This window comes from Cervus elaphus, chromosome 1 (assembly GCF_910594005.1).
Source record: "Cervus elaphus chromosome 1, mCerEla1.1, whole genome shotgun sequence".
NCBI classification, from domain to species: Eukaryota; Metazoa; Chordata; class Mammalia; order Artiodactyla; family Cervidae; genus Cervus; species Cervus elaphus.
Window position 1 is genome coordinate 35,770,937 of NC_057815.1, and position 27,970 is coordinate 35,798,906.

Below are 27,970 nucleotides of genomic sequence, written 5' to 3' on the forward strand. Positions count from 1 at the left end.
TGGTGATTCTTATACCCACTAAATTTAAGAAACATTACACCCTGAATATGTCTTTAACACCCATGGTAAGTGGTCATTCAGGTTCTTTGTCAGTGAAAAAAGAGTTTTCTCTTACAAGGAAAAAGATTTCTTTTCAAAAAAGCCCCAAATGCCAGGCAGTCCCTCTTCTTGAGAAGCTACATCCACCTCTTTGATTCTCTATTTGTACAGCCTAGTTTTTCCCTCTGAAACCATACAGATTTTATCTAATTCCCCACCACAGGAAGACACTTCAAATACTAGCTATTGAGCCTCCCCTGAGCCTCCTCTTGAGGGAGAGAGCTAACCATTCTTAGTTTTCCAGTAGTTCTTCCTGTAGACATGTTACCCAGACATTTCATCACTCACATCTGGATGAGTTTCAGGTGCGTCAGTAATCCTCTTTTAAAGGCTGGAGCCCAGAATCCCACACAGTGCTCCAAGTGTGCTCTGCCATAATGGAATAGGATGGACTGTTACCTTGCTCTGAAACGTGTGTATCTAGAACACAGCCTCAGGTGGCTTTTGCCTTAGTTGTAGCGCCATCATGTCTCTGCTTCACGCTGAACTATTAACAGCCAAGCAGTCTTTTTCACTAATGCTATTGTTTTGTCACATCTTTCTCTCCTACACGATATAATGTTTAAGAATATGAGCTTTGAGAAGAACTGAGTAGAAATTTTTTCAAAGAGAGAATACAGATGGCCAACAGGTGTACAAAAAGATGTTCAACATAGCTAATCATCAGGGAAATGCAAATCAAAACTATAGTGAGTTATTTCACACTTATCAGAATGGCTATCATCAAAAAGAACACAAATAAATGTTGATGAGGATGTGGGAAAAAAGGGGAACACTTGTACACTGTTGCTGGGAATGTAAATTGATGTGGAAAACAGTATAGAGGTTTCTCAAAAAACTAAAAATACAACTACCATATGACCCAGAAATTCTGCTCCTGGCTATATTAAAACAAAAATCAAAAACATTAATTTGAAAAGATAACATGCACCCCAATGTTCAAAGCAGCATTATTTACAATTGCCAAGACATGGAAGCCACTTAAGTGTCCATCAATTGATGAATGGATAAAGAAGATGTCACACACACACTTGAATATTACTGTTATTAAAAAAAAAAAAAAAGAAGCAGAACTTTGCTACTTGCAGCAACATGGGTAGACTTGGAGGGCAGATAAAGACAAGCACTGTATAACTTATATGTGGAACCTAAAAAATACAACAAACTAGTGAATACACAAAAAAAGCAGCAGACTAGTGAGGTGGGGGGAAGAGGCAATATAAGGGTGGGAGAGTTGGGGGGCACAAACCATTGGGTATAAGGCAGGCTCAAGGATATATTGTACAACACAGGGAATCTAGCCAATATTTTATAATAACTGTAAATGGAAAGTAATCTTTTTAAAATGTATTATTTATTTTTTTAAAAATAAATTAAAAAATAATGGGCTTGGAGTCAGGCAGACCTGGGTATAAACTGCAACTTTACAACTCACTATACATGTAACCTTGGGCAACTTGCTTAACTTCTCAAACTTTCAGTTTCCTGAAAGGAACAATAGCGACCTCATAGGGTTGTTAGTGAAATTACAACTAATAATCTTTTGTGTCAGAGCATCTTGTCTAGGGCCTACCTAGCAGTTGTTAGATGAAGGCAGTGCAGCAGAGTAGTTAAGAATTAAGTTATGAAATCAAGTGTTATAAGATTGACTCCCAGTCCTCTAGCTGACTAGAAACCTGGAGCAGTTTCTCAACTTCTCTAATTTAAAAAAATATTTATCTATAAAAAGGTGGGTAAGACGTGTACCTAAGGCCTTGAAATCAGACTGCCAGATGTGGATCCTAGCTGAATTTACTGGATATAGTAAGTGTTCAAAAGTGCCTTTCTTATCATTAAATATGTTGATTTATTTATTAAATCATGTTAATCAACTTTATTTTCAAAAAGTTATTCCTTGCCCAAAGGGTGGCCTGCAATCATTGACTGGCTGGTGTGAGGGGGAAAAAACCTGGCCCTCTTGCCTCAATGAGCAACAACTCTGAAGAGCCATCTCATCTCCAGAGCTCCCATAAGATAGGCAGAGGCCTCAACAACAACCAGATCACTGGCCCTCCTCTCCCTCTGCCCAATCCTCTTTCTCACTCCCTTATGGGTGTATCTCTCAACAAAACTCCCCAATAAACCTTCTGCATGAAACTCCGTATCGCAGACTCTATTTCTAAGAAGCTCAGTCTAAGACAGTTTGTATCAGGAATGTTTAAGGAAGCAGACTCTAAAATGGGATTTGGGGAGTAGGTTACAAACCTTCTGGCTGGCATAAAAACCCTGGTGGTAGCAGAATATGGGTATATTTGACTCCAGGCATGCTGGCGTGGTATGATTGTTACAAACCTCGCCAGTGATGAACTAAGATGGAATACAGATAGTAGGAGGTGCGTCGGCTGTTGTAATATCTTTGACGCTGAAGAGATATGCGAAATGATAATACAAGGACTGTGGAAAAAGATGCTTAAACACCTTGATGTCTAGTAAAAACATGATTTAATAAGACTTGTTCAGTTCGATTTCAGTGAGTATTTAAGTGGTGCTAGTGGTAAAGAACCCACCTGCCAAAGCAGGAGACATAAGAGACGCGAGTTCAATCCCTGGGTCGGGAAATTCCCCTGGAGAAGAGAATGGCAACCCACTCCAGTATTCTTGCCTGGAGAATCCCATGGATAGAGGAGCCTGGTGGGCTACAGTCCATGGGTTTGCAAAGAGTCAAACACAACTGAGTGACTAACACTTCATTTCACTATAAACTCAGAACATATAAAGGTGAGACTAGTCCTTCCATTTCTACAGTATATTAGTTACTTCAGCTGCCATGATGTGTTACTCATTCCCCTTACTCAATGGCAGGAGTTCTCAACCTGCTGTACTTGGAATCACTTGAATATCTTTTTAAAAATACAAATGCCTAGCTCCTACCCCTAGATATTCTGATTTAACTGCTATTAATCCTGGGGCATCAGGATTCTTTAAAAATCTCCAAGTGATTCTAACAGGCAGCCAAGTTGGAATATCATTAAGATAGATCTCTCCTAGCTATCAAGGAGATTTTAGCTTTTTTTTAACACTTTTGAATGCTTAGTAGTGCCTTAAGCTTAACAAAGATTATTATGCCAAATTTGCATCATTTATTCTCATCGTTTCTAGTCTTTGCTGAGATAACTTTTGCAAAGTTTTTTTTTTGACTTAGAGGTGACAGAATTGAATATAAGGATGGTTACTCATACATATATTGCTGAAATAAAATGTGCTTCAGAACCAAAAGTAACCTATGTATTAGCACATACTCAAATTTTTCCTTTTCAAATGGTTTGGTTTGCATTTATAATATTAAAATGGTATTGAATAATTCTTCCATTATTTCACCTTCCCAGATGACATGCCATTCTCTTGCACGCTGAGTTGGTGAAAGACATTAACTGATGAAGTTTTGAATCCTTTCCTTGCATTATTTTCTGCAACAGGTCCAGGCAGGCCTTGGAAGTTATGAATAGAACAGTAGAGCAACAATGTACTTAGATTTCAGGAAAGAACAATCAAATAGAAACTAAACACCACGCAAGACTTCCTTCAGTTACTTGTTTATGATGATCTTAAACACCATATTTAAATCACCTCCTACGCATTAATGACAATTATACTTTCTGTTATAACTAACATTTACTCTGTGCTTTCTTTAACTATCTACTGACACTCCACTAGATATTAGCACTGCTACACTGCTGTGGGCTTAAAAAAATTTCAACGTTCAACAGGTTTGTTTTCTAGAGAAAGAAATCACCCAAGACCATTTGGATGCAGAGCTTGAGAAATGGAATACTCAAAAATTACTTCAAGTTTCAAGCATTAGTGACCAAGACAATAATGTTATCATTGAAATAACTTAGTTCAGCAGAATAGCCCAGAAAAAAAGAACAATGGTTGGTTCAGAATGAGGTCTGCTGAGTTTCTTTACAGCAATTAAATACACAAATAGTAATGTCCATTGAAAAGGTACTAGAATTTAGTGGAAGGTTCAGCCTGGGCAAGCCTAAGGCAACTTCATATTTAAGTGGAATAGAAAATAGCTATTGAGTTTTGAAGACAAAAATGTCAGCTCTCTCATTATTTTTGTGTAATGTATAAAATTCCCACTATCAGACTTTCATTCCTTTGATTTAGATACTGTCTTTCCAGGATTTCCAGATGAGTTACCCATAGTAGAGGGGGCTTCCCAGGAAGCTCAAATGTAAAGAATTTGCTTGCAATGCCGGAGACCTGGGTTTGATCCCTGGGTCAGGAAGATCCCCTGGAGAAGAGAATGGCAACCCACTCCAGTGTTCTTGCCTGGAGAATCCCATGGAGAGAGGAGCCTGGCGGGCTACAGTCCATGGGGTCACAAAGAGTCGGACACAACTGAGCAACAAACATACACACATTCATCGCAGAAAAAAAGAACTGTGTTCCACCTGGCAAAGTTTAGGAGAGCAGAGAAAGCCTGGAGGAGGCACCACAGAAAATGGCAGCTATGTGAGGTTTCTGGTCATGCAGGCTAAGGATGAAGAACAGAAGAAAAGAGAGCATCAGAGACGGATTTTACCTTATTAGACCTGAAACACAGACTCAAACAGTTTAAAACATGAAAATAACCCAAAAGATCTAGAATAAGTTTCCAGAATCACATTTCTTCATTTTAACATGAGGGAATTCAACTCGCTTGCTACGGTATCTTCAAGCCCCAAGGTTCACCAACAAAGATTTATCTTGAAATCTGTCTTCCTAGTTTTAGCTGAACTTCAGCTATAAAATAAAACTATTTGTGCATATAAGTTTTCAAATAGGCAAAATAATTTTAAAATATCATCTAAATTGGACAAAAAATTGATTGGACTTTCGATGTCATAGCTAGTAGCCTTTATAATCAGACCTCTGATTTCATCAGCTTCCCTTCCTTAAATTGAAAATTACATCCATAGACTCATCCAGCTGTTTGCAAAGGTACATCATTGCTAATGAGGGAAAAAATACAGTTGCTTTAGCAAAACTCCCACTCAAGCAGAAAGGGCATTTTTTGATAAAGGCAACTAAATAGCACCATTTTTTAAAACAGTGAACTAGCCTACAACCCACACAGCCAGTCACTCCTGTTAAATTTGAATTACCTACAAGGGAAGTCACATTAATTGTGGAAATGGAATTGCATATGCTAAAATGTTATCTAATAAAAATCTGCAGTCATGTAATGTTCATTTGAACCCAAAAGAAATTAAGTTTAGAGCTGCCTAATCCACTAATAAGTGAAACTCATTTTCTGATCAACTAAATGAACCTTAAACTATATGCTGCTTCTTTTTGATAAAGTTACCTACAAGTGTTTTATTTACCACAAGCCTTTTTCCTACTTTATTTGCATTTTCCATGTGCATGATGAAGCACACATAATGGTTAAGTGGAATTGTCCTGGAGGGCACAAAAATGTCTGTATCACAAAAATGTCTATAGCCCGCCAGGCTTCTCTGTCCATGGGAGTCTCTGTATCATGCCTCAAGTTGGAAACCAAGTCAGCCCACTAAAAATAATTCAGGGTGTAAGAAATTGTATAGACACGATTCTGTGCTAATATAATAAATGTGTGTTATACAGAACAACATTCTCTAATATTGCATTAGTCAAAAGGTTCATTTGGGTTTTTCCATAAGATATTATAATAAACTGCTGCATTTCATTGCAATATTAATTGCAACATTATAATTAGACTGATTTCAAAATTGAATTTGAGTATTGAATAATAATACTATCTTACTAATGGAAGATACAAATTGTAGAGTGAATACATTAAGTGAAAAGAGTTAGAAAAGGGAAATACCAAAATTAACTAAAAGCACGAGGAAAGATTTTACCCAAGAAGTGGAAGCTGAGCTTGAGATTTAAATCAGCAGTAGATGAGCTAAGAGAAGGATAATATGAACTTTACTAAATGTAAGCAAGATGAAATCCTTAAGATATATTCCATGTTTGCAGAGGAAATAAAGACAATAAATGTTATGTAATTCTTAAAAACTAAAGGATATAAATTCTGCCTGGAAAAAAAGACTTAAGTACCAAATGTGGGGAGTAGAAACAAAAACAAGAATAAGTAAAAAAAATAAAATAAAATAAATAAAATTAAAAAAAAGAATAAGTAGACATAGAGTGATGCTTAAGAGAATCATACTTGAAAGTATTTTCCTTCTTGTAAACAATTAACAAGATAGCGAATTTCCTCCTTTTGATTTCACAGAGCTCTTAAAGAGAATAGACTTTCTTCAGCTATGCACTCTGTTTACTTGTTACTATACTGAATCCCTAGAATTGTCAAGTTATTTCTAAAAATCTTGAAAATCTACCTGAGGTGGGTTGGTTTTTTGTTTTGTTTTGTTTTGTTTTTTTTGAGAGGTGACAGAGATCAATCAGTGGTGAAAAGCAGTCAGGAAAGTTAATCTGTTTAGTAATAGCCTAGAGAAGTTCATTGCCCCTTGAAAGTCCCACTGAATCAAGCCCTGAAGTAACCTTCTGGTGGAGCCAGTGGTCATCCTCTGCCCTCCGGCTAATTCCACTGACAAACTTTATGATGTGGTGGTGTCAAGGCGGCAGTTTCCTTTGAATTCATATGTGTCTATGACCCTGTTTGAAACAGCCTGACTTTTGTGAGAGTCCGCTCTTCTGCTTCTCTTGTGGACCAAGCCTCCTCAAGGTTTATTTCCGCCTGCCAGCCCCTGAATAGGAAATGGATGCTCTCAAAGTTGGGTCCTGAGCCTTTCACTTTCCTCATTCTATTCTCTATTCAAGAAAAGCACATTACTGGAACTTCCCAGGGGTCCAGTGGCTAAGACTCTGTACTCCCAATACCTGGCACAACCAAATTTTAAAAGAAGAAAACAATTTTAGCAAATTTAAAAAAAAAAAAAAAAACACATTGCTGAAGTCACCTACTCCTGAGTGAACCACAGCACGTGCTGGAGATTCAGTGAAAAATAAGACAACATACCTCTCTTGGCGATCTAATTTATCCTCATAACTTCAACTACTACAGCTTCAGAAAAACTACTAAATTTCTCCTTTCAGTTCTGGTGTTTTTCCAGAGTTCCACCTCCAAATACCCAACTCCATCACAATGTCCTTCCATTACTTACAACTATACACACCTAAACCTAAAATACCTCATAATTCTCCTCTAAGTAGGTCTGCCTGCCAACATCTCTACTTGTCATTGAAATCTGGAGGTTGATTCTGTCCTCTCCTTCTTCACTCTAACTAGTCACCAAAGCCCTGTGAAGCTCCCTTCACAAAGCCTCTCTCATTCAGACCGTATGTTCTATGTGACTCTATGCCTAGGCTATTAAAATAATCTCATAAATGGACCTTCAGTCTCCTCTCTCTCTCCCTCTTCTAATCTATGTCACTTTATTAATCTCCATAGAACAACATGTCATGTAAGTCATAGGTACCTCTGATAGAAGAATAAGATTAAAATTTCCTGGCCAGATACCTAGAGTCCTCCAAGGTCTATCTCCTACTTAACTCCTCTCTGATCTTATTACTATTTCCCCAATGGGGATACAATCCCCAATGCTATCCCATCCACCATGTGTATTACTGTCTCCACGAATTTGCTTGTGTTTCTTTCTTCATAAGTTGCTCCTACTACCAAGAGCATCCTCTCCATCTTCTCCCTTTATCTATGTCCTACTTTTCCTTCTTAGACCCATATTTCCCACATAGCCTTCTCTGTGTGCCAGTCGCTGGTGTTTTTCTTCTTTCCTTTTTCCTAAATGCTTGGCAACAACAGAGCTCACATTAGTATTCAGGAGTCTTGAAACACCTATTAATCTAACTATCTTAGTACTTAAGATCTTATATATTATATAAGTATATAAATAATACACAACTTATTATATTGTATATATTAATAAAATTAATATACTATCACTACCTTAATTACATATTGTAGAAATTATCTATCTCTCTATTAATAGACCATAGATCCCTAGATTGTGTTCTCTAAAGATGATAAATATGCAATAAGCTTGCTCCTGCTGCTAAGTCATAACCAAGAGTTCAAGCAACTCTAATTATAAAGCTTATATTTTAGATTGTTTCTGATTTACTAAAAGACAAATCAATTTAACATTTTCATATAGAAGGCAACAGTATTGATTAATCAATAAATAGAAACTGAAGATAATCAAGAATCTGGTGCACTCTCACTAATGAGAGTACAATGAAATGGAATCAGAAGTATAAAATTAGAAAAGTTGCTGGCAGTTCATTTTAGCTTGAAAAAAAATCTCCTCTCATAATTAAACAGATTCACTGATTTTTAGTTCTTCAAAGGCACCACACTGACTTCAATCTAGTCTTGCTTCAACAAATAAACTAGTTCTTATTTATAGTATCATGAATATTAATGAAATATTCTAATAGTTATTGATCTATATAGAAATCAAAACATGGTTTTATATTTCTTCAAAGAAAATGTACCCTTTAAAAAAACAGGTTTAAAAAGAAGCTGCTAAACTCCAATCATTGCTTCTCAGTCTGATTGTTCACGTCTTCCTCCCTGACAAAAGCTATGGAGGACTTCCTTGGTGGCCCAGTAGTTAAGAATCCACCTGCCAATGCAGGGGACCCTGGTTCAATCCCTGGTCCAGGGAGATTCCACATACCACGGGGCTACTGGCTGTTGAGCCTCAGCTACTGAAGCCCATGCTCTGCAACAAGAGAAGCCATTGCACTGCAGCCTGAGAGCAGCCCCCCGCTCACCACAGCTAGAGAAAACCTGAATGCAGCAATGGCAACCCAGCGCAGCCAAACATTTTTTAAAAATTAAATGAAAAAAAAAAAAGCTATGGAAGTTAGAAAATGTCCAGACAGCAATTTGTGTATGCTGAAAGCAGTGCATAAGCTTTCACCATCTTTTGTAATTCCCAGCTCTCAACACTCTAGTTTTTATTTCGGAGTGGTAAGTTTAGCCAATATAATAAACTTGGTAAAGCAGGACGTGTTTGTTTTCTACACTCTTCTTGCTTTCCTCCTAACAACCAATCTCACCTCCTTTCTTTATAGTGCACCGTCCCCATCTCCCTAATCACCAAATGCCCAGAAATCAAATACAACAGTAAACAAGCCCCTGAATAGTACCTTCCTGGTACTGTATAAAACAAATGCAATCTTCTGTTTGGGCATTTAAAAACACCACAAGCATTCTTACTTAGATTAAATCATGGATCTCCCTGGTCTCCAGGCATGTCTAGACATGAACCATAAAGGGAATGAGATCCTTGGAGTTTCTCTAGTAACTGCAGGCCAAACCAACAGCAACCCTAAGAACAAGCATTCTTTTTTTTTTAAGCAAAACTAACCCACACACATTTTGTTAGGTTATTTTTTTAGTTGCACTACCTACAAAATAAACTGCATTTTAAATGTTTGATTTCAGTAGGCAATGCATATTGATGACTTTTATATATGAATTTTCTCCTTTTTTATCATCTTTGAAGAAAAGTTTTAAAAATCTAAATTTCAAGGCATCTACCTGCAACCACTGCCTTGGATGGCAGCAATTCAGCTCAGGTAAGACATGTAAGATGCAGCTAATAATCATAAAATATCAATAAGGAAGAGGTATTAAATATTATATTGGGTAAAAATGACTAACAATTTGAAAGAATTGCCTTTGTAACCACGTCCTAACCAAGACTTATAAGATTGCATATGGTTAATGGAATGGAAGCTATTTTATTTATATATGTATATTTAACTAGAAAGTACAAATTGAACTCTACAGTTATCTCTAGAGAGTTTAGAGGTTAGCTAACTCTGATTACAGCATGTTGCCTGATAATGGCTTGGTATACTGTACTTGTTAAAGGCTTATGAAGGATTTATGTAATGTATTCAATAACGTCATGCTCTCCCAAAGATATGATGAATACAAATCACTGTTAGTTGTAAATAACCTGCCTTTCGCAATTTAACAAGTTAATTTTTACAATTAACATTTTCTGTATTGTACATTTTATACCTTGGTATCTTTTCACCTTGGGATACACAGAGCAAATGATGCATTTAACAACAAAAAAAAGTACTGTTTTTCATATTCAAAGATAATGCTATAACTTACCCAAATTCATCCTTTAGAAGATGTTCTTCAGGTGTTTTAAGAATGTGAGTTTGGAAAGTGTGTTGAATGATCTAGATCATCTGGGCCTATCCATGTTGAGTGGCATCTGTGGAGACCACTTGCTGGGTTTAGGGAATCAGCCTATAGCTGGGGAGTTTTCCTTTGTGGACAATCACTTAGAATTAAGATATTTGGGTTAATAATGAGTACTCCATCCTGGGTGCATAAAGATCAAAGGGAGGGCTACTTCCAGTTGAGCCCTAGAAAGTGTGTAATCAAACAATATTCTTTATTCTCTCCTGATTCATGCACTGAAGAAAACAAAGGGAAGGAGTAACTAAGGGAAAGAATTATTAGTAGAGGTCTCCCAGAAATCCTCACTATCCTCTTCGCTCAATCTACTCCAAATGCACACATAAACACATCTACATCCTCAAATGTGGAACTGGGAGAATAAGAAAATGCAACTGGTCACAAAACACCGTCTTTCTTCCACAGCCCTCACCCTGAACGTCCAAAACGACGCTTGCTTCAAGAACCTACTCTAGTACTACCTCCTCCATGACACTTCCCTAACCGATTATAGTTCTCCTTCATGCACCACCCCGCTCACTTCTATTTCTACGCCCCCCTTGGGCATTTACTAGGCACTGTCTTGTATAGTAAATAATGTGTGTTCATTTTGTGTTACCATCTAGGTTGTACATAGGGAGGGTGGAACGATCCTAGGGGCTGAACATATAGCAGGGATTCAAGTAAACAATGTACCAGAAGTAGGCATAGTTTTGCCTAAAGTTGACCCGGGCTCGACTCCTGGGTTGGGAAGATGCCCTGGAGAAGGAAATGGCAACCCACTCCAGTATTTTTGCCTGGAGAATCGCATGGACTGTAGCCTGTCAGGCTCCTCTGTCCATGAAGTCGCAAGAGTTGGACGCGACTTAGCGACTAAACCACCAAAGCTGACCCAGAGGGTACGAAACTTCGGCCTCGACCTTAAGAGGACCACACTCCGATCTAACTAACGAGCTGGCCGGCTCCCTCTCTTGACTAAAAGAAGACCTGGCTCCCACCCCCACGGAATGGCCCTCCGACAGTGTGAGCACCCAACGGGAACACAAGAGGGCGGACGCGACCTCACGGGCACTCCTCAGGCATGTTACGGGCCACGCGGGCCAACCGCTCTTCAGAAACCTGGAGCCAACCAGCTGATACTCCAGCAAGCCGTTTTCCCTGACGGGGATGGGTTTTGAAAACTGGGAGGAGGGCCTGGGGTTTCTTGGAGGGGTGGGAGGGGGGGTCGGAGAGAGGGAGCTCCTCGTCCCTCCCGATAGATGAGGAAAAACAGCTTCCCAAGATCCGCGCCTCCCGGTCCGGGGCCTCGTCCGGACCAGCGCCCGCCCCGCGCCCCGGCAGGCGGCGTCCTCCCCGCCCCCACCCGCCCCTCCCCCACCCGGCCCCCTCGCGCCCGCCCCGCCCCCTCCACCCGCGGGGTTCCGAGGGCGGTTGGTCGGCCACGGCCACGGTCACTTGGCCACTCGGAGCGGCGGGGCGCACGGGGTCGAAAGAGCCGGCTCGAAGGGTTGGGGCCCAGAACTGAAGAGAAGTTTCCTGGGGCTGGCCGGGCCCGGCTGAGGGAGGTGGGAGCCGGCCCAAGGAGAGCGGAGGGGAAAGGGAAGGGAAGGAAGGGAACCTGAGAGGCAGAGCCCCGGGAGGAGGGGAGATCGCGGGCCGGGGACGCGGGGTCGGGGGCTCGGTGGCCCAGGTGGGGCCAGCCGGCCGGGGGCCCCCGGGAGTCACCTGGGCCTGGGGTGGGGGCCGAACCCGCGGGCGGCAGGTTCCCGCTGGAGCGCTGCCCGCCGGCCTCGCCAAGCGTGCGCCGCACGTCCGGCGGGGGTCCCGCGCAGCCCCACGGGCCGAGCGAGAGTCGCTGGGGGGCGGCTCGGAGGCGACTTCTGGGGACCCGCGTCCTGGGCCTCGCGCCCCGGCAGTGTCGGGTGTCGCCCCCGGGGAAATGTGGGGTCGCGGCGGGCCCGATCCCTCCCGCCCGCCTGCTCGGGGACACCGCGTCGGCGCTGCGAACCGTCTGAGAGCTTCGAGCCCGCGGGCGCCCGGTGCTCGGTTTGTAGGCAGTGTAATTAGCTGATTGTACTCTCGTGCTTACAATCACTAGTTCCACTGCCATCAAAACAAGGCACAGCATCACCCGCCGCCCTGCCGGGAGGAAGACGCCACCCTCGGCGGCTAACCGCCGACCCCAAGCGTTCGAGAAGAGTGCCCGGGGCTTCGAGATCTGACGCGTCAGCGTTTAGCGCTGCTGGCCGAGCACGTTGTCAGCTTGCTAGTAACACCCTTGCAAACTCCTGCAAGCTGCTGCTTCTAGATACTGTTAAACTGTTAGCCATCTCTAGGAGTAGAAGCAAAACGGTGCAATCCCTTGTAAACAAAGCGAAATCCGTGGTGTTGAATGGCCTTAAGACTGATTAACTGCTGGGTGGAGCCCCCACGTAGCGTTTAATGCTGTTTGCTGTGATTCGTTGTGCCTGTTTTTCATTATTTAGTACTTCAATTCAGTCGCTCAGTCGTGTCGGACTCTTTGTGACCCCATGGACTGCTGCACGCCAGGCTTCCCTGTCCATCACCAACTCCCGGAGCTTTCTCAAACTCATGTCCATCGAGTCGGTGATGCCATCCAACCAGCTCATCCTCTCATTATTTAGTAGGGTATTCACCAAGTCACCAAGTGAGCTGCTACTGAACCGGTATCTTGCCTATTACAACGTATGGAGCACCAACCTGAAACGCAGTTTGTGATAAACATAAACCTTTTTCCTGTGAGTCTAGTTACTAGGCAGTGTAGTTAGCTGATTGCTAATAATACCAATCACTAACCACACGGCCAGGTAAAAAGATTTGGTAATTCATCCAAATGAGCTGCATGTATATATCAATATGGGGGGCTTGGCGAGGGGGGTTGGGATTTGCTGCTATTGCCCATTGCTTATTAATATCTTAACCAAGAGAGAAGTCAACATTTTAGGTGCTAAATATACGATGTATGTTATATATATATATATATGATTTTTCAATATTCCTTCAGTCTCTGAACCAAAAAAATGTTCAGATATATTGGAGAATAGAATTTTTTTCCTTAGCTGTCATTGTATAGATTTGTAATTATCAACTTTTGAACTATATTTTTGTGAGAGACTGTATTAACATCTTGAAAGAATAAAGTACCATAAGGAAACGAAATTGTGGTTATTACCAATATGTTCATGTCCTTTCCTAAATTGGTTTTATGATTTCCATCTCAATTCCTCCCACAGTAATTACAACTTTCCTATCGCTGAAAGAGTTAAATTGTTCCTAGATTAACCAGATCTCCGGGGAAAGCTACACACATAACATTTGTACACATTTTTGTAGAAACATATTAACAAAAATGTTCATAGTGTATTTTTCATCCCACTTATCCACTTACAACTCTTGCCGTAAAAGCAGCTTTTACTGGGACTGACAATCTAGATCAAGCTTCTTTCCGTAAGGTTGGCCTAACAGATTCAGGGGGCTAATGTGTTAAAAACTATACACACGGGTAACCTATCAGCCCAGTTCCGACCTCTAGCTACCACAGGCTTGTGATGTTAGCTGCCCTGTTGAATTCATCAACCAATGCAGGCCCAGAACCTCCCCATAGAGGGTGCTGCGCTACAGCAATCTGGTGTGGAAAAGGGTTTGGGGCGTTGGAACTAAGGAACTGAAAGCTTTATTTAGATATGTTTGGGGGAGAGGTAACTGGTCTGGCGGGGATACGAGGAAGGAGGGTGCGGGGAAGGAGGCTGAGGATGAAAAAGCTGAAGTGCTCCCCCACTGCTTCAAACAGGACAAGACGCCTCAAAGTGGATGCTTTGACTCTCCTATTTGGACCCCAAGGCTTAGACAGGTCCCGAAGCCTGTGATCACTGCAGAAATGGGATTCAGGTGACCCACAAGCGCGCGCCAGACCCCAACATCTACCGAGCAAACCAAGGGCTTCCGGCCGTGGCGGTTGCCAACTTGGCGGGTTTCCGGAGTGAGGGCGGGGCGGGGCTGAGAGACGGGCAAAGGAGCTTGGAGAAGCGTCCTGAGTTGCCATGGAAACGAGGCCCAGCAGCAGTCTTAGCAGCCCAGAGGAGTCCTGTGAAGCTCTTCCCCAAGGACTGCTAGTGTTCACCGGTTCTTCGGATCGCGATGCCAACTTGGCCAAGCAGTTCTGGATCGGGGCGTCAATGTACCCCCCCAACGAATCTCAGCTGGTGCTGTCCAGAGGTAGCAGCCAGCGTCTGCCGGTGGCGCGTCCTTCCAGGAGCAATGCACCGGGTGAGTAGCTCTTCTGTAACCCACAGGGAAGATACTAAGGCCCCGCCCAGGAGAAACTGCTGAACCTAGTTCTAAAGAACCTTTCATTCAAATATCTAAACCTCTATACAAACAATTTTAATATCGTCTCTGCAATTTTTCCACCCCAAAATGATCAGTGGTGTCTTTGTTATATCTAAAAGCACATCTGAAAATATCCCCTGGGTTATGACATCTGTTTGTCTAAATAGTGTAGAATAGTCTGGGCAAGTGTTGGCTGAAAAGATATGAAAGACAGTCGTTTACATAATTGAGTTCAAACATGAAAGCCCTAGAGAAGGTTGAAGGCAGAGTTAATATTAGGAAACAAGTTCCCTGACCTGTAAGGCCTAAGATGGGGAAACTGCAATTTTTATAGGTATAGAAAACTTAAATACCTTTAACGATATGGTTTTTCCAGTAATCTCTTTACTTCCCTTTTGTATTTTTTAGAGAAAACTTACTTCCAGCCTTTTTTCCTTGAGGAAAGCAGTAAGTACAAAGTTTTATGCCTTTCAATATCCTGATTCCTAGATTCTTTAAAAAATCTAAGAATTTTTTTAAAAATTAAAAAAATATAGATAACAAGTATAAGGATACAACTTCATACTTTGGCATAACTTTCTGAAAGCATACCAGGACCCTGCCTCAGGGACCATTTATCCAGAGGAAAATGCCTAAATTCCTGTAACACTTTGAATAGGAATTGTAATATCTGATACTGGAAGTTTGTCCTGTTTAGAGACCTTTTCTTATCTCTGGACTCAGGCTGCTCCTCTTCTAAAGAGATTAAAGGTTCCTTGCAGTCAGAGCTAATTAATTCAGTCTCCAGTTATTTATGAATCTGGTTCATAAAGTTTCAAGACAGTACGTATTTATGTTACCTTCCTACTCTATGTATTACCTTTTAACCTTTAATTTTTATCAACGTTATTGTAAAATCGTGATAAAATTATTTCAGATTGAATTTGACTGTTTTCTTTAGAGAGTAGAGATGTCACTGCTGAAACCCTAAAGATTCAAGAATCCGAGGAGAAAAAAAAGTATCTCCAAAAGGTAGGCCAATATTTCAGAAAGTTATTTGATTTTCATTAAAATTTCATTATTATCTTCTGTGTGTGTTTTAGTCGCTCAGTCGTGTCTGACTCTTTTCAACCCCATGGACTGTAGCCCGCCAGGCTCCTGTTCATGGAGTTCTCCAGGCAAGAATACTGGAGTGTGTTGCCATGCCCTTCTCCATTATTTTCTAAATCATCCCAATATTCTTTTTTTTTAATATACATATATAGAAATTTTCTGCTTCTCGTATATCAGCTTGGGCATTGAAGAACCTTTATTAGAACTTTAATTGAAGATTAAGAAATTCTATTAAACTTTGGCAGTTCTCAGTCTCTGCAAAAGCCCAAGGATGTATATGAACAATAAAATCAGAGGGAAGTGGGGGAAAATGCACACTTTCCATCCAATAAGGCCCTAAATCATATAGAAAGTTGTAAGAAGAGAAACAGTGTAAGAACAGGAAAAGGTGAAGAGAATTGACTGTCTTGCTGTGCTGTGTCGCTCAGTCATATCTGACTCTTTGATGAACCGACTGTCTTAACAGATCAAAATTAAATGATCAGAGGAATGAGTCTGTCATCTAGAACCATTCTGATTAAAGGCCACAATTCAACACATTGGTGTTGTCAAATCAACTGAACATGTCTCTTCTTGGCAACCTTCCTTGTTGTCTTCTCTTGTTGCAAGCACAGACTTTAACTCAATAATTAGTACAGTGATTTATAGAAACATTTTGTTTGGCTAATGGGGAGATTCCATTCCTGTAACTGTTCCTGTACTATAAAAGCAAAGATAGAGGATTTGTCTGACCTAATGTCTTTAATCACCAGATCTATTGGCAAACTCCAAAAGACTTATTGGGAATTCTACATAAATTACAGAACAATGCATTTGAGTTTGCTGATCACATTAGTTCCCTTTGTGGACTCTTGGTGATTCCTCCAAACAAATTAAGTGATTAGAAATAGTCAGCATTTTCTTCTCTCCTGGGGATACTATCTACTGTATATTTATACCAGGACTTAATGAGGGGGAAGAGAACTTAATTTTCAGTGAGGCAAAAATCATTAAAATTCTACTTCTTCACCACATTTTAACTTCATTTTTGGAAGAGATTAGAAATAAAATATTAAAGGCAAACTATTTCCAATTTTTATCATTTTTTTGTCAAACAATTTTAGACAATTTGAGGAGTTACAAGTGAATTTTCTGTTAATGGACTATTATATTAATAGCCTTAGAACTGATTTCCTTGCCTCAGTTTCTTCTATTATTAATTAATTAATACCCGGATATCTACTGAGAACCTGTCACATGCCAAGTACTATCCTAGATGCCAGGAATATAAAGATGTATTCCCTGACTTCCAGGACTTTATAATCTGGTGGGGGAGAACGCCAATTAAATAATGCATTATTATGATAGAGATACACATGTAGAACTATGGGAACACATTGAAGGACATCAAAGTCAAGCTTAAGGATTCAAGAACTCTTCCCAAAGGAACTGCGTTTCAAAGAATGTATAGAGTTTACCAATCAAGTAATATCCTCCATGCGGAACTAGTTATCTTCCTAAAACCCAAGTCCTGTTATGCTGCTTTCTTACTGTATTCGTCTGCTAGGGTTGCCATAACAAAATACCACAGAACAGGTGGCTTAAATAACAGAATTTTATTTTCTCGCAGTTCTGGAGGCTGGAAGCCTGAGATCAGGGAGCTTCCAGAGTTGGTTTCTGATGAAGTCTCATTTCCAGGCTTCTGCAATAGATGGCCACTTTCTCAGTGCATCCTCACATAGTAGCAGGAGCTCTGGTATCGCTTCATCAACTTATAAGGACATCAGTCCTATTATATTAGGACCCCACCGCTTTGACCTCATTTAACTTGAACCACCTTTCTAAAAGATCTGTTTCCAAATAGAATTACACTAAGGGTTAGGGCTTTAGCATAGAAATTGCAGGAGTGGGGATGGGAATGATATATTTCAGTCTATATATCTGGTTTTATTTTTCTCCCTGGCTTTTCTGCATGATGGAGACCAAACTCTCCAGCGTGGTATTCAAGTTCTTTCCCAGTCTGACCATGACCTGACTGTCTTCTACCACTCTCCTTCCTTCCCCTGTTCACCACCCCCTACCCCAAAAGCAGCGTCCTCTGTTCAGTTGGTTCTCAGCCACTAGGCTAGGGCACACTGTGTCCCCTTTGCCGTATGTGCTGAGATGGTAAATGGGTAAATATTAATATATTTTTGCTAAACCTAAACATTCACATTATCCTGTGATATCTGCCGAATTGTACATTAAGTCAAATGGGTTCTGCAATGCAGTATAAACAAGACTCTATCTGCTGAGGGTAGAAGAGGCCTAACCAAGCAGCAGACCAGCAGGACAGAAAGAGAATATTACTGAAACTGCCTTGTGAGGATATAGGAGAGCCGATTCGATACAATTAAGAGAATCACGTAATAATTGAATGCTCTTGTAGAGATCCTCTTTACCATCTGAGCCACTGGGGAGGCCAGTGGATGTGACCTTGGACAAACTCCAGGAGATGGTGAGGGACAGGGAGGCCTGGCATGCTGCAGTCCATGGGGTCGTGAGGAGCTGGACACGACTTGGCAACTGAACAACGATAGATGTCCTCAGATACCATTGTGATATAGTACTCGTAACACCCAACTTAGTGAGTGCATACCATGTGGTGTGTATACTAAGCTAAGCAATGTATATGCATTAGCTCATACTTTCCTTAAAATAACCTCATGATGATTATTCCCATTTAATCAAACGAGGCTTAAATGGTCTCAAAGTTCCCACAACTGGAAAGTGGCTGAGTCTAAGTTCAAAGCCTGTATTCTAATTCCAAAGCCTGTGAGTCTCATTTTACTATACTGATTGATGGCCACGGTATTGTTCAAGTATGCAGCCAAAGATTCTAAAATTCAAAGCTGTGGTATGAATACAAGTGTGAGAAAGTGTTTCCAGCCCTGTGGAACTGTACACTGCTTCTTCAACCTGCAGTGCACTTTTGTGTGTCTTCCTAAAATGCTGTCCCGCATTTACCTTCAAGTTTCAACTCAAATACAACTTCTCTCTGAAGCCTTCCCAGAGGTGACTTGGACACTACAGAATGAATAGCTCCCTTCTCTGTGCTCCCAGAGCAAGTCATGATCTGTGTTATAGCTGCATGTGGATGCTTCTGTCTCTCCTGCTAGATTCCAGGCACCGTAGTGTAGTGGACTTTGGAGACAAGCTGGGTTTGGAAGTCTGACTCTGCCACTTACTATCTCAATGACCTTGAGAAGCCTACTTAACCCCTGTAAGGCTCAGCTTCCTCAGATAGAGAAGAAGCAGTGATAAGGATCCCCCTCATCCAGTTGGTAAAAGATATGTAAAACACCTGGCCATCGTTTGCTCTCAACAAATTCCAGTTCTCTTTTCCTCCATGAGGGCAGAGGTCATTTCCTATTTGCTTGACCCTGGTGCTCATCTACCTATTGAAACTCAATAAATATTTGTTGATAGAATAAATAATTGCATAATTGAGTTAACAAATGAATGAACATATACTCTATACAGTGATAATGTCATTTTGGTTAGCCTTTTGCATGTATAGACCCCTGACAAATTTTTCTAGGCTGACAGTTTTTGGAAGAATATTCTCCAAAGCTAGTCTATTTGCAAGTCTACTTTAGGATCAATTTAGCACATGCCCTCGCTTCTCATGGGTCTATATATGATGGGAGGAAATGTGACTCCTTGCAATTACTAAAACTTAGACTCTATTTTTGGATGACACTGTTTTTTTAAGATTGTAGTACTTTCCCTACATTGCTGCCACCACCATTCTAGAATTTTCAGCTTGATGGCAGAAAATAAATGGGGGTGGGAGGTTCTATTTAACTAATAAAACATTTATAATGATCTATTTAATTTGCAGATCTCCTACATATTTTGAACATATACATTTGTAAGTAAATTCCTGGTATAATTTTCATTCTAAAATGGGAGAAAAATATTCCCCATCAAGTCACTTAAAGTTTTTTTTCTTTCACAGTCTCCTTAAAATTAATGAAAATCTAAAAATTTATCTCTCTGTCTCCTAAAAATACCTTTATAGCTTTTCTCCCCAACTGATACTGATTAATTTTTTCAGTTGTTGTACTTTTTTAAACTTTAATGTTATCCTCCATCTTGGCATATCTTCCAGGTATACATTATAAATACTTTGGTTAGTGGAGAAAATGCTATTAATCACAAGTACTATTTCTGTGATGGATTGCCATGGCAGAAAATCAAGAGCAATTTGAGTCCATCAAGATTAAATGGCTTACTCTATCCATAAAGGAAATCTTATAGCGCTTTTCTGGTCCATTATTCTTCCTTTGAGAGTTCTAAAGTAGTCTGAAAACATTATAATAAATGAATAGTCAGCTAATTCTTTGAAATCATATAACTAATTTGCTTTTTAGTTTTGCCACCTTTAAGAAAGCTCTTTACCTGATTATCTCTTTATGAAAATGATTATAAATAATTCATTTTCTGGGAGGGGAAGAAAAGATCAGAGCAGTACTTTAAGGCATGTATATAGACAACATATTCATAAACATTCATCTGGAATCAGAGTTTAATGTGAGTGAATATAAACTAAAGGTTTTTAAAAGGAAAAGATCCCATCTGTGAATCAGCAATAAAGATATACTCTTTATCAGGCTTCCCTGATGGCTCAGACAGTAAAGATTCTGCCTCCAATGCAGGGGACCTGGGTTCAATCCCTGAGTCAGGAAGATCCCCTGAAGAAAGAAATGGCTATCCACTCCAGTATTCTCACCTGGAGAATTCCATGGACAAAGGAGCCTGGTGGGCTACAGTCCATGGGGTCTCAGAGTTGGACACCACTGAGCAACTAACATTTTATCAGGAGTGGGGTTTAAATCTGTTCAGCCTCACAACCTGTACGACCAATGCTAACTATGGGGTACGTCTTCCTCAAAAGTCAATTTGCAGGCTTCTCTGGTGGCTCAGTGGTAAAGAATCTGCCTGCCAAGGCAGGAGACACAGGTTCAATCCCTGATCCAGGAAGATCCCACACGTCATGGAGCAACTAAGCCCCTGCACCACAACTATGGGGTCTGTGCACTGGAGCCTGGGAACCACAACCACTGAAGCCTACACACCCTAGAGCCTGTACAGCCACAGGAAAAGCCACTGCAGTGGAAAGCCCGCACAGCAAAAGGACCCAGCACAACCAAAAATAAATATATAAATTTAAATATTTTTTAAGAAAAAAGAAACTCCTATTTCTTAAACAAAAAAAGTCAGGTTGCTATATGACACTTCAGTGAACCAGAAGCAAATCATTCTATGATGCTTAGAAGAAGAATCTAAGAAATTTCACAAAGATGCATTTTTAGATACCAAATCACAGAAGTGGAAACCTTTAACATTATCCTCCATTATCTTATACTTTGAAGGGACACTCAGAATCATTGTTAATCAGTTTTGTAGAGCCAAACCAAAGATGTAAGGAATTTCCTCAGTGTCATTGCCTAAGATGTTCAGTTAAAAGAAAATCCTTTTTGGTATCAAGTTGCCCAGGAATGTCTTCCCAGACAAATCAAAATTTTCTCAGTCTCAGCGTTACCTGGCTTTGTTCTAATTTTGCTTTCCTGCCCTCATGTAATAATAAAATTCCTTTTCCTCCATAAAATGAATACCACTAGGAAGTGGTGGGTTTCTCCTTCACCAACAAGATACTTATTTAAATTCTTGTTGTTGCAAATTTGTCAAAGAATTCAAATGGAAGAATCATAAAAACAGATTGTGCTTTCACTGTAGCAAGCAAATATTTTGGTAGCAAATGATAATTAAAAGATTGCATAAATATGAATTACTCTTTTATATCCTCTGTTGTACCACTTTGTCTTCAAACATTATTCAGTCTTGGGAAACATTTAAGGTTGACAGATAAGGTTTCCCTCGTAATCTTCTAAACATCTACTGTCTCCACCAAATGCTTCCCGGGTGATGCTAGTGGTAAAGGACCTGGCTGCCTGCCAATGCAGGAGACAGACATGGGTTTGATCCCTGGGTTGAGAAGATCCCCTGGAGGAGGGCATGGCAGTCCACTCCAGTATTCTTGCCTGGAGAATCCCATGGACACAGGAGCTTGGTAGGCTACAGTCCACAGGGTCACAAACAGTCAGACACAACTAAAGGGACTCAACACACATACACACACACATACGCACACACACAGAGTCCACCAAAAGATGCTTGGGGTGAGAAATGATATTTGAGATCAAATAGTTGAATTCATTGCCCCAGACAGACCCAGCCCCAGAGTTGGATAGGGTCATGCCCCAAATGCATCTCATCTTTTTTTCCAAAGATCTGTATATCTTCTCTTCTGTATACATTCACTTTAAGAACAAAATAAAAGCATTTTAAGCCCTATAGTACAAATAGGCAAGGACCCATACTATCACCTGGTAAAACATGAATAAATGAAACTATTGAACACAGAACAAAGCAAAGAACATCATGTATTTTTTTAAATAAAGTCAGAACTATTTGATTCCAGCTACATGAAGCCTTATTGTTCAAATTAGTAAACACCTTTAAGCAGTGAAAGTGAAAGTGAAGTCGCTCAGTCGTGTCTGACTCTGCGACCCTGTGGACTGTAGCCTACCACGCTCCTCCATCCATGGGATTTTCCAGGCAAGAATACTAGAGTGGGTTGCTATTTCCTTCTCCGGAGGATCTTCCCGACCCAGGGATGGAACTCAGGTCTCCCGCATTGTAGGCAGACGCTTTACCATCTGAGCCACCAGTAGGGTTAATCAAATAGAATTTTTTGAAGAACTGGGTAATTCTGTGGATCAGGTCACTCAGAAAATAATCACAACATATATGCATCTCGATTCATACATTAATACAGGTGAGGGCCATACACTGAAATGTGGGGTCATGGGGCCAAGCTGAAATTTATAGAATGTTTGCCAAAAGCAGCTGAAAACTTTGTACCCTTATAAAAAGATGTAGGCAAGGAAAGAATCAAAACTTCAGAGGCAGTGTCCAACTCAGGCATGAAAGGTCAGACAAAGCCATCAACAGGAGGATGAGTTCCAGAGTCAAAAGGCAGGAGAATCCGATTTTGAAAAAATTGTGCAAGATTCATTTGACAAATATTTGTTGAGAATCTCTCTTAGTCTGGCATTGTGCTAGACACAGGACTATAATGATGAACAACAACAAAAAACCAAGCATTAAAGTTACAAACTCTGCCCTTATCTGAAACTTATAATCTAATCAACAAGAGAAATACTTATGAAAGAATTACACGTGATGTTAGGAGAACATCTGATCAGGCAGTATTGATCCAATCAATGGATTTGGGGAGAATTTCTGCAAAGATTCAGCTGAGATTTGAAGGAAGAATGGGCTTTAATTAGGCCAGAGATGGGGTGGAGGAAACATTAAGAGAACATTCTGGATAGCAGAAACAACTTGGTGCCTGTCTGAAGCTGAATGGCCAGTGTGGTGATGGAAAACTTAGGCTACAGTACTTAAACAATAAGAAGCCACTGTAGGGTTTTAATTTGGGGGAGGATAATAACAGATTTATTTGAAAAAATTTAGGAGAAGAGGTTGAAAGTGGCCAGAAGTACGGAAACCAGAGTGAAGGCCAATGCAATCATTCAGTTGGGAGGTGATGACAGCTTGGATTAGGAACAAGTAGATTGATTTAAGAGATATACTTAGGAAGAAAAATAATTAGGACTTGAATTGTGTATTGAATGTGTACAGTGAGGCATAGCAAGGTATCAAAGATAGTATCATGGTATCCTGGCTTGCAGAACATGATAGATGGTGCCATTCAATGAAACAAGGAACATTAAATAAAGATCAGGTTGTTGGGGTTTTGCAGGGAGGGGGAAAGTGTTGTTGTTTAGTCGCTAAGTCATGTCTGACTCTTTGTGACCCCATGGACTGCACCACACCAGGCTCCCCTGTCCTTCACTATCTCCAGGAGTTTGCTCAAATTCTTGTTCATTGAGTCAGTGATGCTACGTAACCATCTCATGCTCTGCCACCCTCTTCTTTTGCTTTCAATCTTTCTCAGCAACAGGGTCTTTTCCAATGAGTTGGCTGTTCACATCAGGTGACCAAAGTATTGGAGCTTCAGCTTTAGCATAAGTCCGTCCAATGAATATTCAGGGTTGATTTTCTGTAGGATTGACTGGTTTGATCTCCTTGCAGACCAAGGGACTCTCAAGAGTCTTCTCCAGCACCACAGTTTGAAAGCATCAGTTCTTTGGTACTCAGCTCCTTTATGGTCCAAATCACACATCTATACATGACTACTGGAGAAACCATATCTTTGACTATACAGACCTTAGTCAGCAAAGTGATTGTAATATACTGTCTATATATTTTGTCATTGCTTTCCTTCCAGAGAGCAAACGACTTTTAATTTCATGTCTGTAGTCACTGTCCACAGTGATTTTGGAGCCCAAGATAATAAATTCTATCAGTGTTTCCACTTCCCCCCTTCTATTTACCACAAAGTGATAGGACTGGATGCCATGATCTTAGTTTTCGAATGTTGAGTTTTAAGCCAGTGTTTTCACTTTCTTCTTTCACTTTCATCAAGAGGTTCTTTAGTTCTTCTTCTCTTTCTGCCATTAAAGTAGTATCATCTGCATATCTGAGGTTGTTAATATTTCCCCTGGCAATCTTGATTCCAGCTTGTGATTCATCCAGCCCAGCATTTCTCATGATGTACTCTGCATAGAAGTTAAATAAGCAAGGTGACAATGTACAGCCTTGTCATACTCCTTTCCTAATTTTTAACCAGTCCATTGTTCCATGCCTGGTTCTGACTGTTGCTTCTTGACCTGCATACACATTTCTCAAGAGACAGATAAGGTGGCTTGGTATTCCCATCACTTTAAGAATTTTCCACAGCTTGTGATCCACACAGTCAAAGACTTTAGCATAGACAATGAAGCGTAAGTAGATGTTTTTCTGGAATTCTGTTGCTTTTTCTATGCATCAAATAATGTTGGCAATTTGGTCTCTAGTTACTCTGCCATTTCTAAACTAGCTTATACATCTGGAAATTCTTGGTTCACATACTACCGAAACTTAGTTTGAAGGATTTTGAGCATAACCTTGCTAGCATGTGAAATGAGAGAAATTGTATAGTAGTTGGAACATTCTTTGGCATTGCCCTTCTTTGGGATTGGAATGAAAACTGAACTTTTCCAGTCCTGTGGCCACTGCTGAGTTTTCCAAATTTGGTGGCATATTGAGTGCAGCACTTTAACAGCATCATCTTTTAGGATTTGAAACAGTTCAGCTGGAATTTTTTCACTTCCACTAGCTTTGTTTGTAGCAATGCTTCCTAAGGCCCACTTGCCCTCATACTCCAGAATGTCTGGCTCTAGGCCCATGACCACACTATCATCATTATCCAGGTCATTAAGACCATTTTTGTATAGTTCTCTGTGTCCTTGCCACCTCTTCGTATCTCTTCTGTTTCTGTTAGGTTATTACCATATTTGTCCCTTATCGTGCCCATCCTTACATGAAATCTTCCCTTGATATCTCCGATTTTCTTGAAGACATCGTTAGTCTTTCCCACTCTATTATTTTCTTCTATTTCTTTGCATTGTTTATTTAAGAAGGCCTTCTTATCTCTCCTTGCCATTTTCTGGAACCCTGTATTCAGTTGGGTATATCTCTCCTTTTCTTCTTTGCCTTTCACTTCTCTTTTTTTCTCAGCTATTGTAAAGCCTCCTCAGGAAACTACTTTGCCTTCTTGCATTAATCTTTATATGGGATGGTTTTGGTCACCACATCCTGTACAGTGTTATGAACTTCTGTCCATAGTTCTTCAGACACTCTGTCTACCAAATCTAATCCCTTGTATCTATTCATCACCTCCACTGTATAATCAAAAGGGATTTTATTTAGGTCATACCTGAGTGGCCTAGTGGTTTTCCCTATTTTCTTCTATTTAAGCCTGAATTTTGCAAGAAGGAGTTCATGATCTGAGCCACAGTAAGCTCCCGGTCTTGTTTTTGCTGACTGTATAGAGCTTCTCCATCTTTAGCTGCAAAGAATATAATCAATCTGACTCAGTATTGACCATCTGGTGATGGACATGTGTAGAGTTGTCTCTTGTGTTGTTGGAAGAGGGTGTTTGCTATAAGTGTGTTTTCTTGTCAAAACTCTGGTAGCCTTCGCTCTGCTTTATTTTGCACTCCAAAGACAAACTTGCCTGTTCCTCCAGGTATCTCTTGACTTCCTACTTTTGCATTCCAATCCCCAATGATGAAAAGGACATCTCTTTTTGGTGTTAGTTCTAGAAGGTCTTATAAGTCTTCATAAAATCATTCAGCTTCTTCAGCATCAGTGATTGGGGTATAGACTTGGATTACAGTGATGTTGAATGGTTTGTTTGCCTTGGAAAAGAACCAAAATCATTTTGTCATTTTTGAGATTACATCCAAGTACTGCATTTCAGACTCTTCTGTTGACTATGAGAGCTACTATTTCTTCTAAGGGATTCTTACCCACAGTAGTAGATGTAATGGTCATCTGAATTAAATTCACCCATTCTCATTCATTTTAGTTCACTGATTCCTAAGATGTTGATGTTCACCCTTGCCATCTCCTCCTTGACCACATCCAGTTTACCTTGCTTCACAGACCTAACATTTCAAGTTCCTATGCAATATTGTTCTTTACAGCATTGGGCTTTACTTTCACCACCAGACACATCCAGAACTGAGTGTCATTTCCCGTTTGGACTATCCTCTTCATTCTTTCTGGAGCTGTTACTAATTGCCCTCTGTTCTTCTCTAGTAGCACATGGGACACCTTCTGACCTGGGGGCGCATCTTCTGGTGGCATATCTTTTTGCCTTTTCATACTGTTCATGGGGTTCTGGAGGCAGAAGTACTGGAGTAGTTTTCCATTCCCCCTTCCAGTGGACCACATTTTGTCAGAACTCTCCACCATGAGCTGTCAGTCTTGGGTGGCCCTGCACAGCATGGCTCATAGTTTCACTGAGTTACAAAAGTCCATTCAGTTTAGACTCATGGAGTTTGAGGTGCCTTTGAGATAAGCAATGATAAGTCTATGTGAGTGTCAAATAGGCCTGTAAATTTGTGAGCTACAGAAGTATGGGCCAGAGATGAGATAGAGTCATCTAGATGGGGAATCCCCACCTGCTCCTTGTTACAACATAGTGGACAGGACAGACATACCTGAATGATGAGGTCAACCCCATTCATCCATTCATCACATCTGTATAACCAGCAACATGATAAACCATGAAGACTCAGTAGTTATTTGTTTGCTAAGGACAAGTCTTGGTGATTATTGTGGACCAGGTCAGCAATAATATATAATTCAATCACATATAGAAATATCTTTAAAATTGTTGTTGTTGTTTAGTTGTCAATGTGTGCTCTACTCTTTGCAACCCCAATGACTGTAGCCCGCCAGGTTCCTCTGTTCATGGGGTTTCCCCAGGCAAGAATATTGGAACAGGTTGCCGTTTCCTTCTCCAGGGGATCTTCCCAACCCAGGGATCAAACCAGAGCCTCCTGCGTTGGCAGGCGGATTCTTTACTGATAAGCAACCGGGGTAGCCCATAGAAGAAAGGTTCGCTGACCAGGAATCAAATGTGGGCTGCAGTGGTGAGAGCACGGAATCCTACCACGGACCACCGAGGAACGTCAGATTGTCTTTAACATATCTATATTGAATTTTAAGGGCTTCCCTGATAGCTCAATTGGTAAAGAATCTGCCTGCAATGCAGGAGACCCTGGTTTGATTCCTGGGTCGGGGATTTGCTGGAGGAGGGATAGGCTACCCACTCTAGTATTTTTGGGCTTCCCTTGTGGCTCAGCTGGTGAAGAATCCTCCTGCAATGCGAAGTTCGATCCCTAGGTTGGGAAGATCGCCTGGAGAAGGGAAAGGCTACCCACTCCAGTATTCTGGCCTAGAGAATTCCATGGGCTGTATAGTCCATGGGGTCGCAAGGAGTCAGACACGACTGAGCCACTTTCACTTATTGAATTTAAAAGTGTAATATTCATTTTATGATCATATTTTCCTTAACATTAAGATTCAAGTCTCACTTATTGCTTTTAAAAAAAGTAAGTGCCTTTTAAAGCAATATTAAAGCAGTTTTTCACTTCGCTGTATACATGAAATTAACATTGTAAATCAACTATACTCCAATAAAAATCTTTTAAAATATAAATAAAAAATAAAACAAGCTGG

General features: G+C 40.5%; 2 protein-coding genes across 3 annotated transcripts in view; one reads left to right on the top strand and one right to left on the bottom strand.

Annotated features, from left to right (window-relative positions):
• Positions 1-9,559: 9,559 nt before the first annotated feature.
• HOATZ (HOATZ cilia and flagella associated protein) overlaps positions 9,560-27,970 on the top strand; it is a 33,903-nt gene continuing 15,492 nt past the window's right edge. For both annotated transcript variants that reach the window (XR_006344898.1, XM_043922774.1), the window contains exons 1-4: positions 9,560-9,681; positions 14,115-14,590; positions 15,062-15,100; positions 15,594-15,664. Coding sequence is in view for 1 of the 2 variants with exons in the window: in XM_043922774.1 (XP_043778709.1) it covers positions 14,365-14,590; positions 15,062-15,100; positions 15,594-15,664 (336 nt within the window). In the remaining variant the exon portion in view is untranslated. The remainder of the gene's footprint in view (positions 9,682-14,114; positions 14,591-15,061; positions 15,101-15,593; positions 15,665-27,970) is intronic.
• Positions 11,415-12,413, bottom strand: LOC122682776 (basic salivary proline-rich protein 1-like). Its single transcript, XM_043885933.1, has one exon. It carries the CDS (start codon positions 12,411-12,413, stop codon positions 11,415-11,417), a length of 999 nt encoding a protein of 332 aa, XP_043741868.1.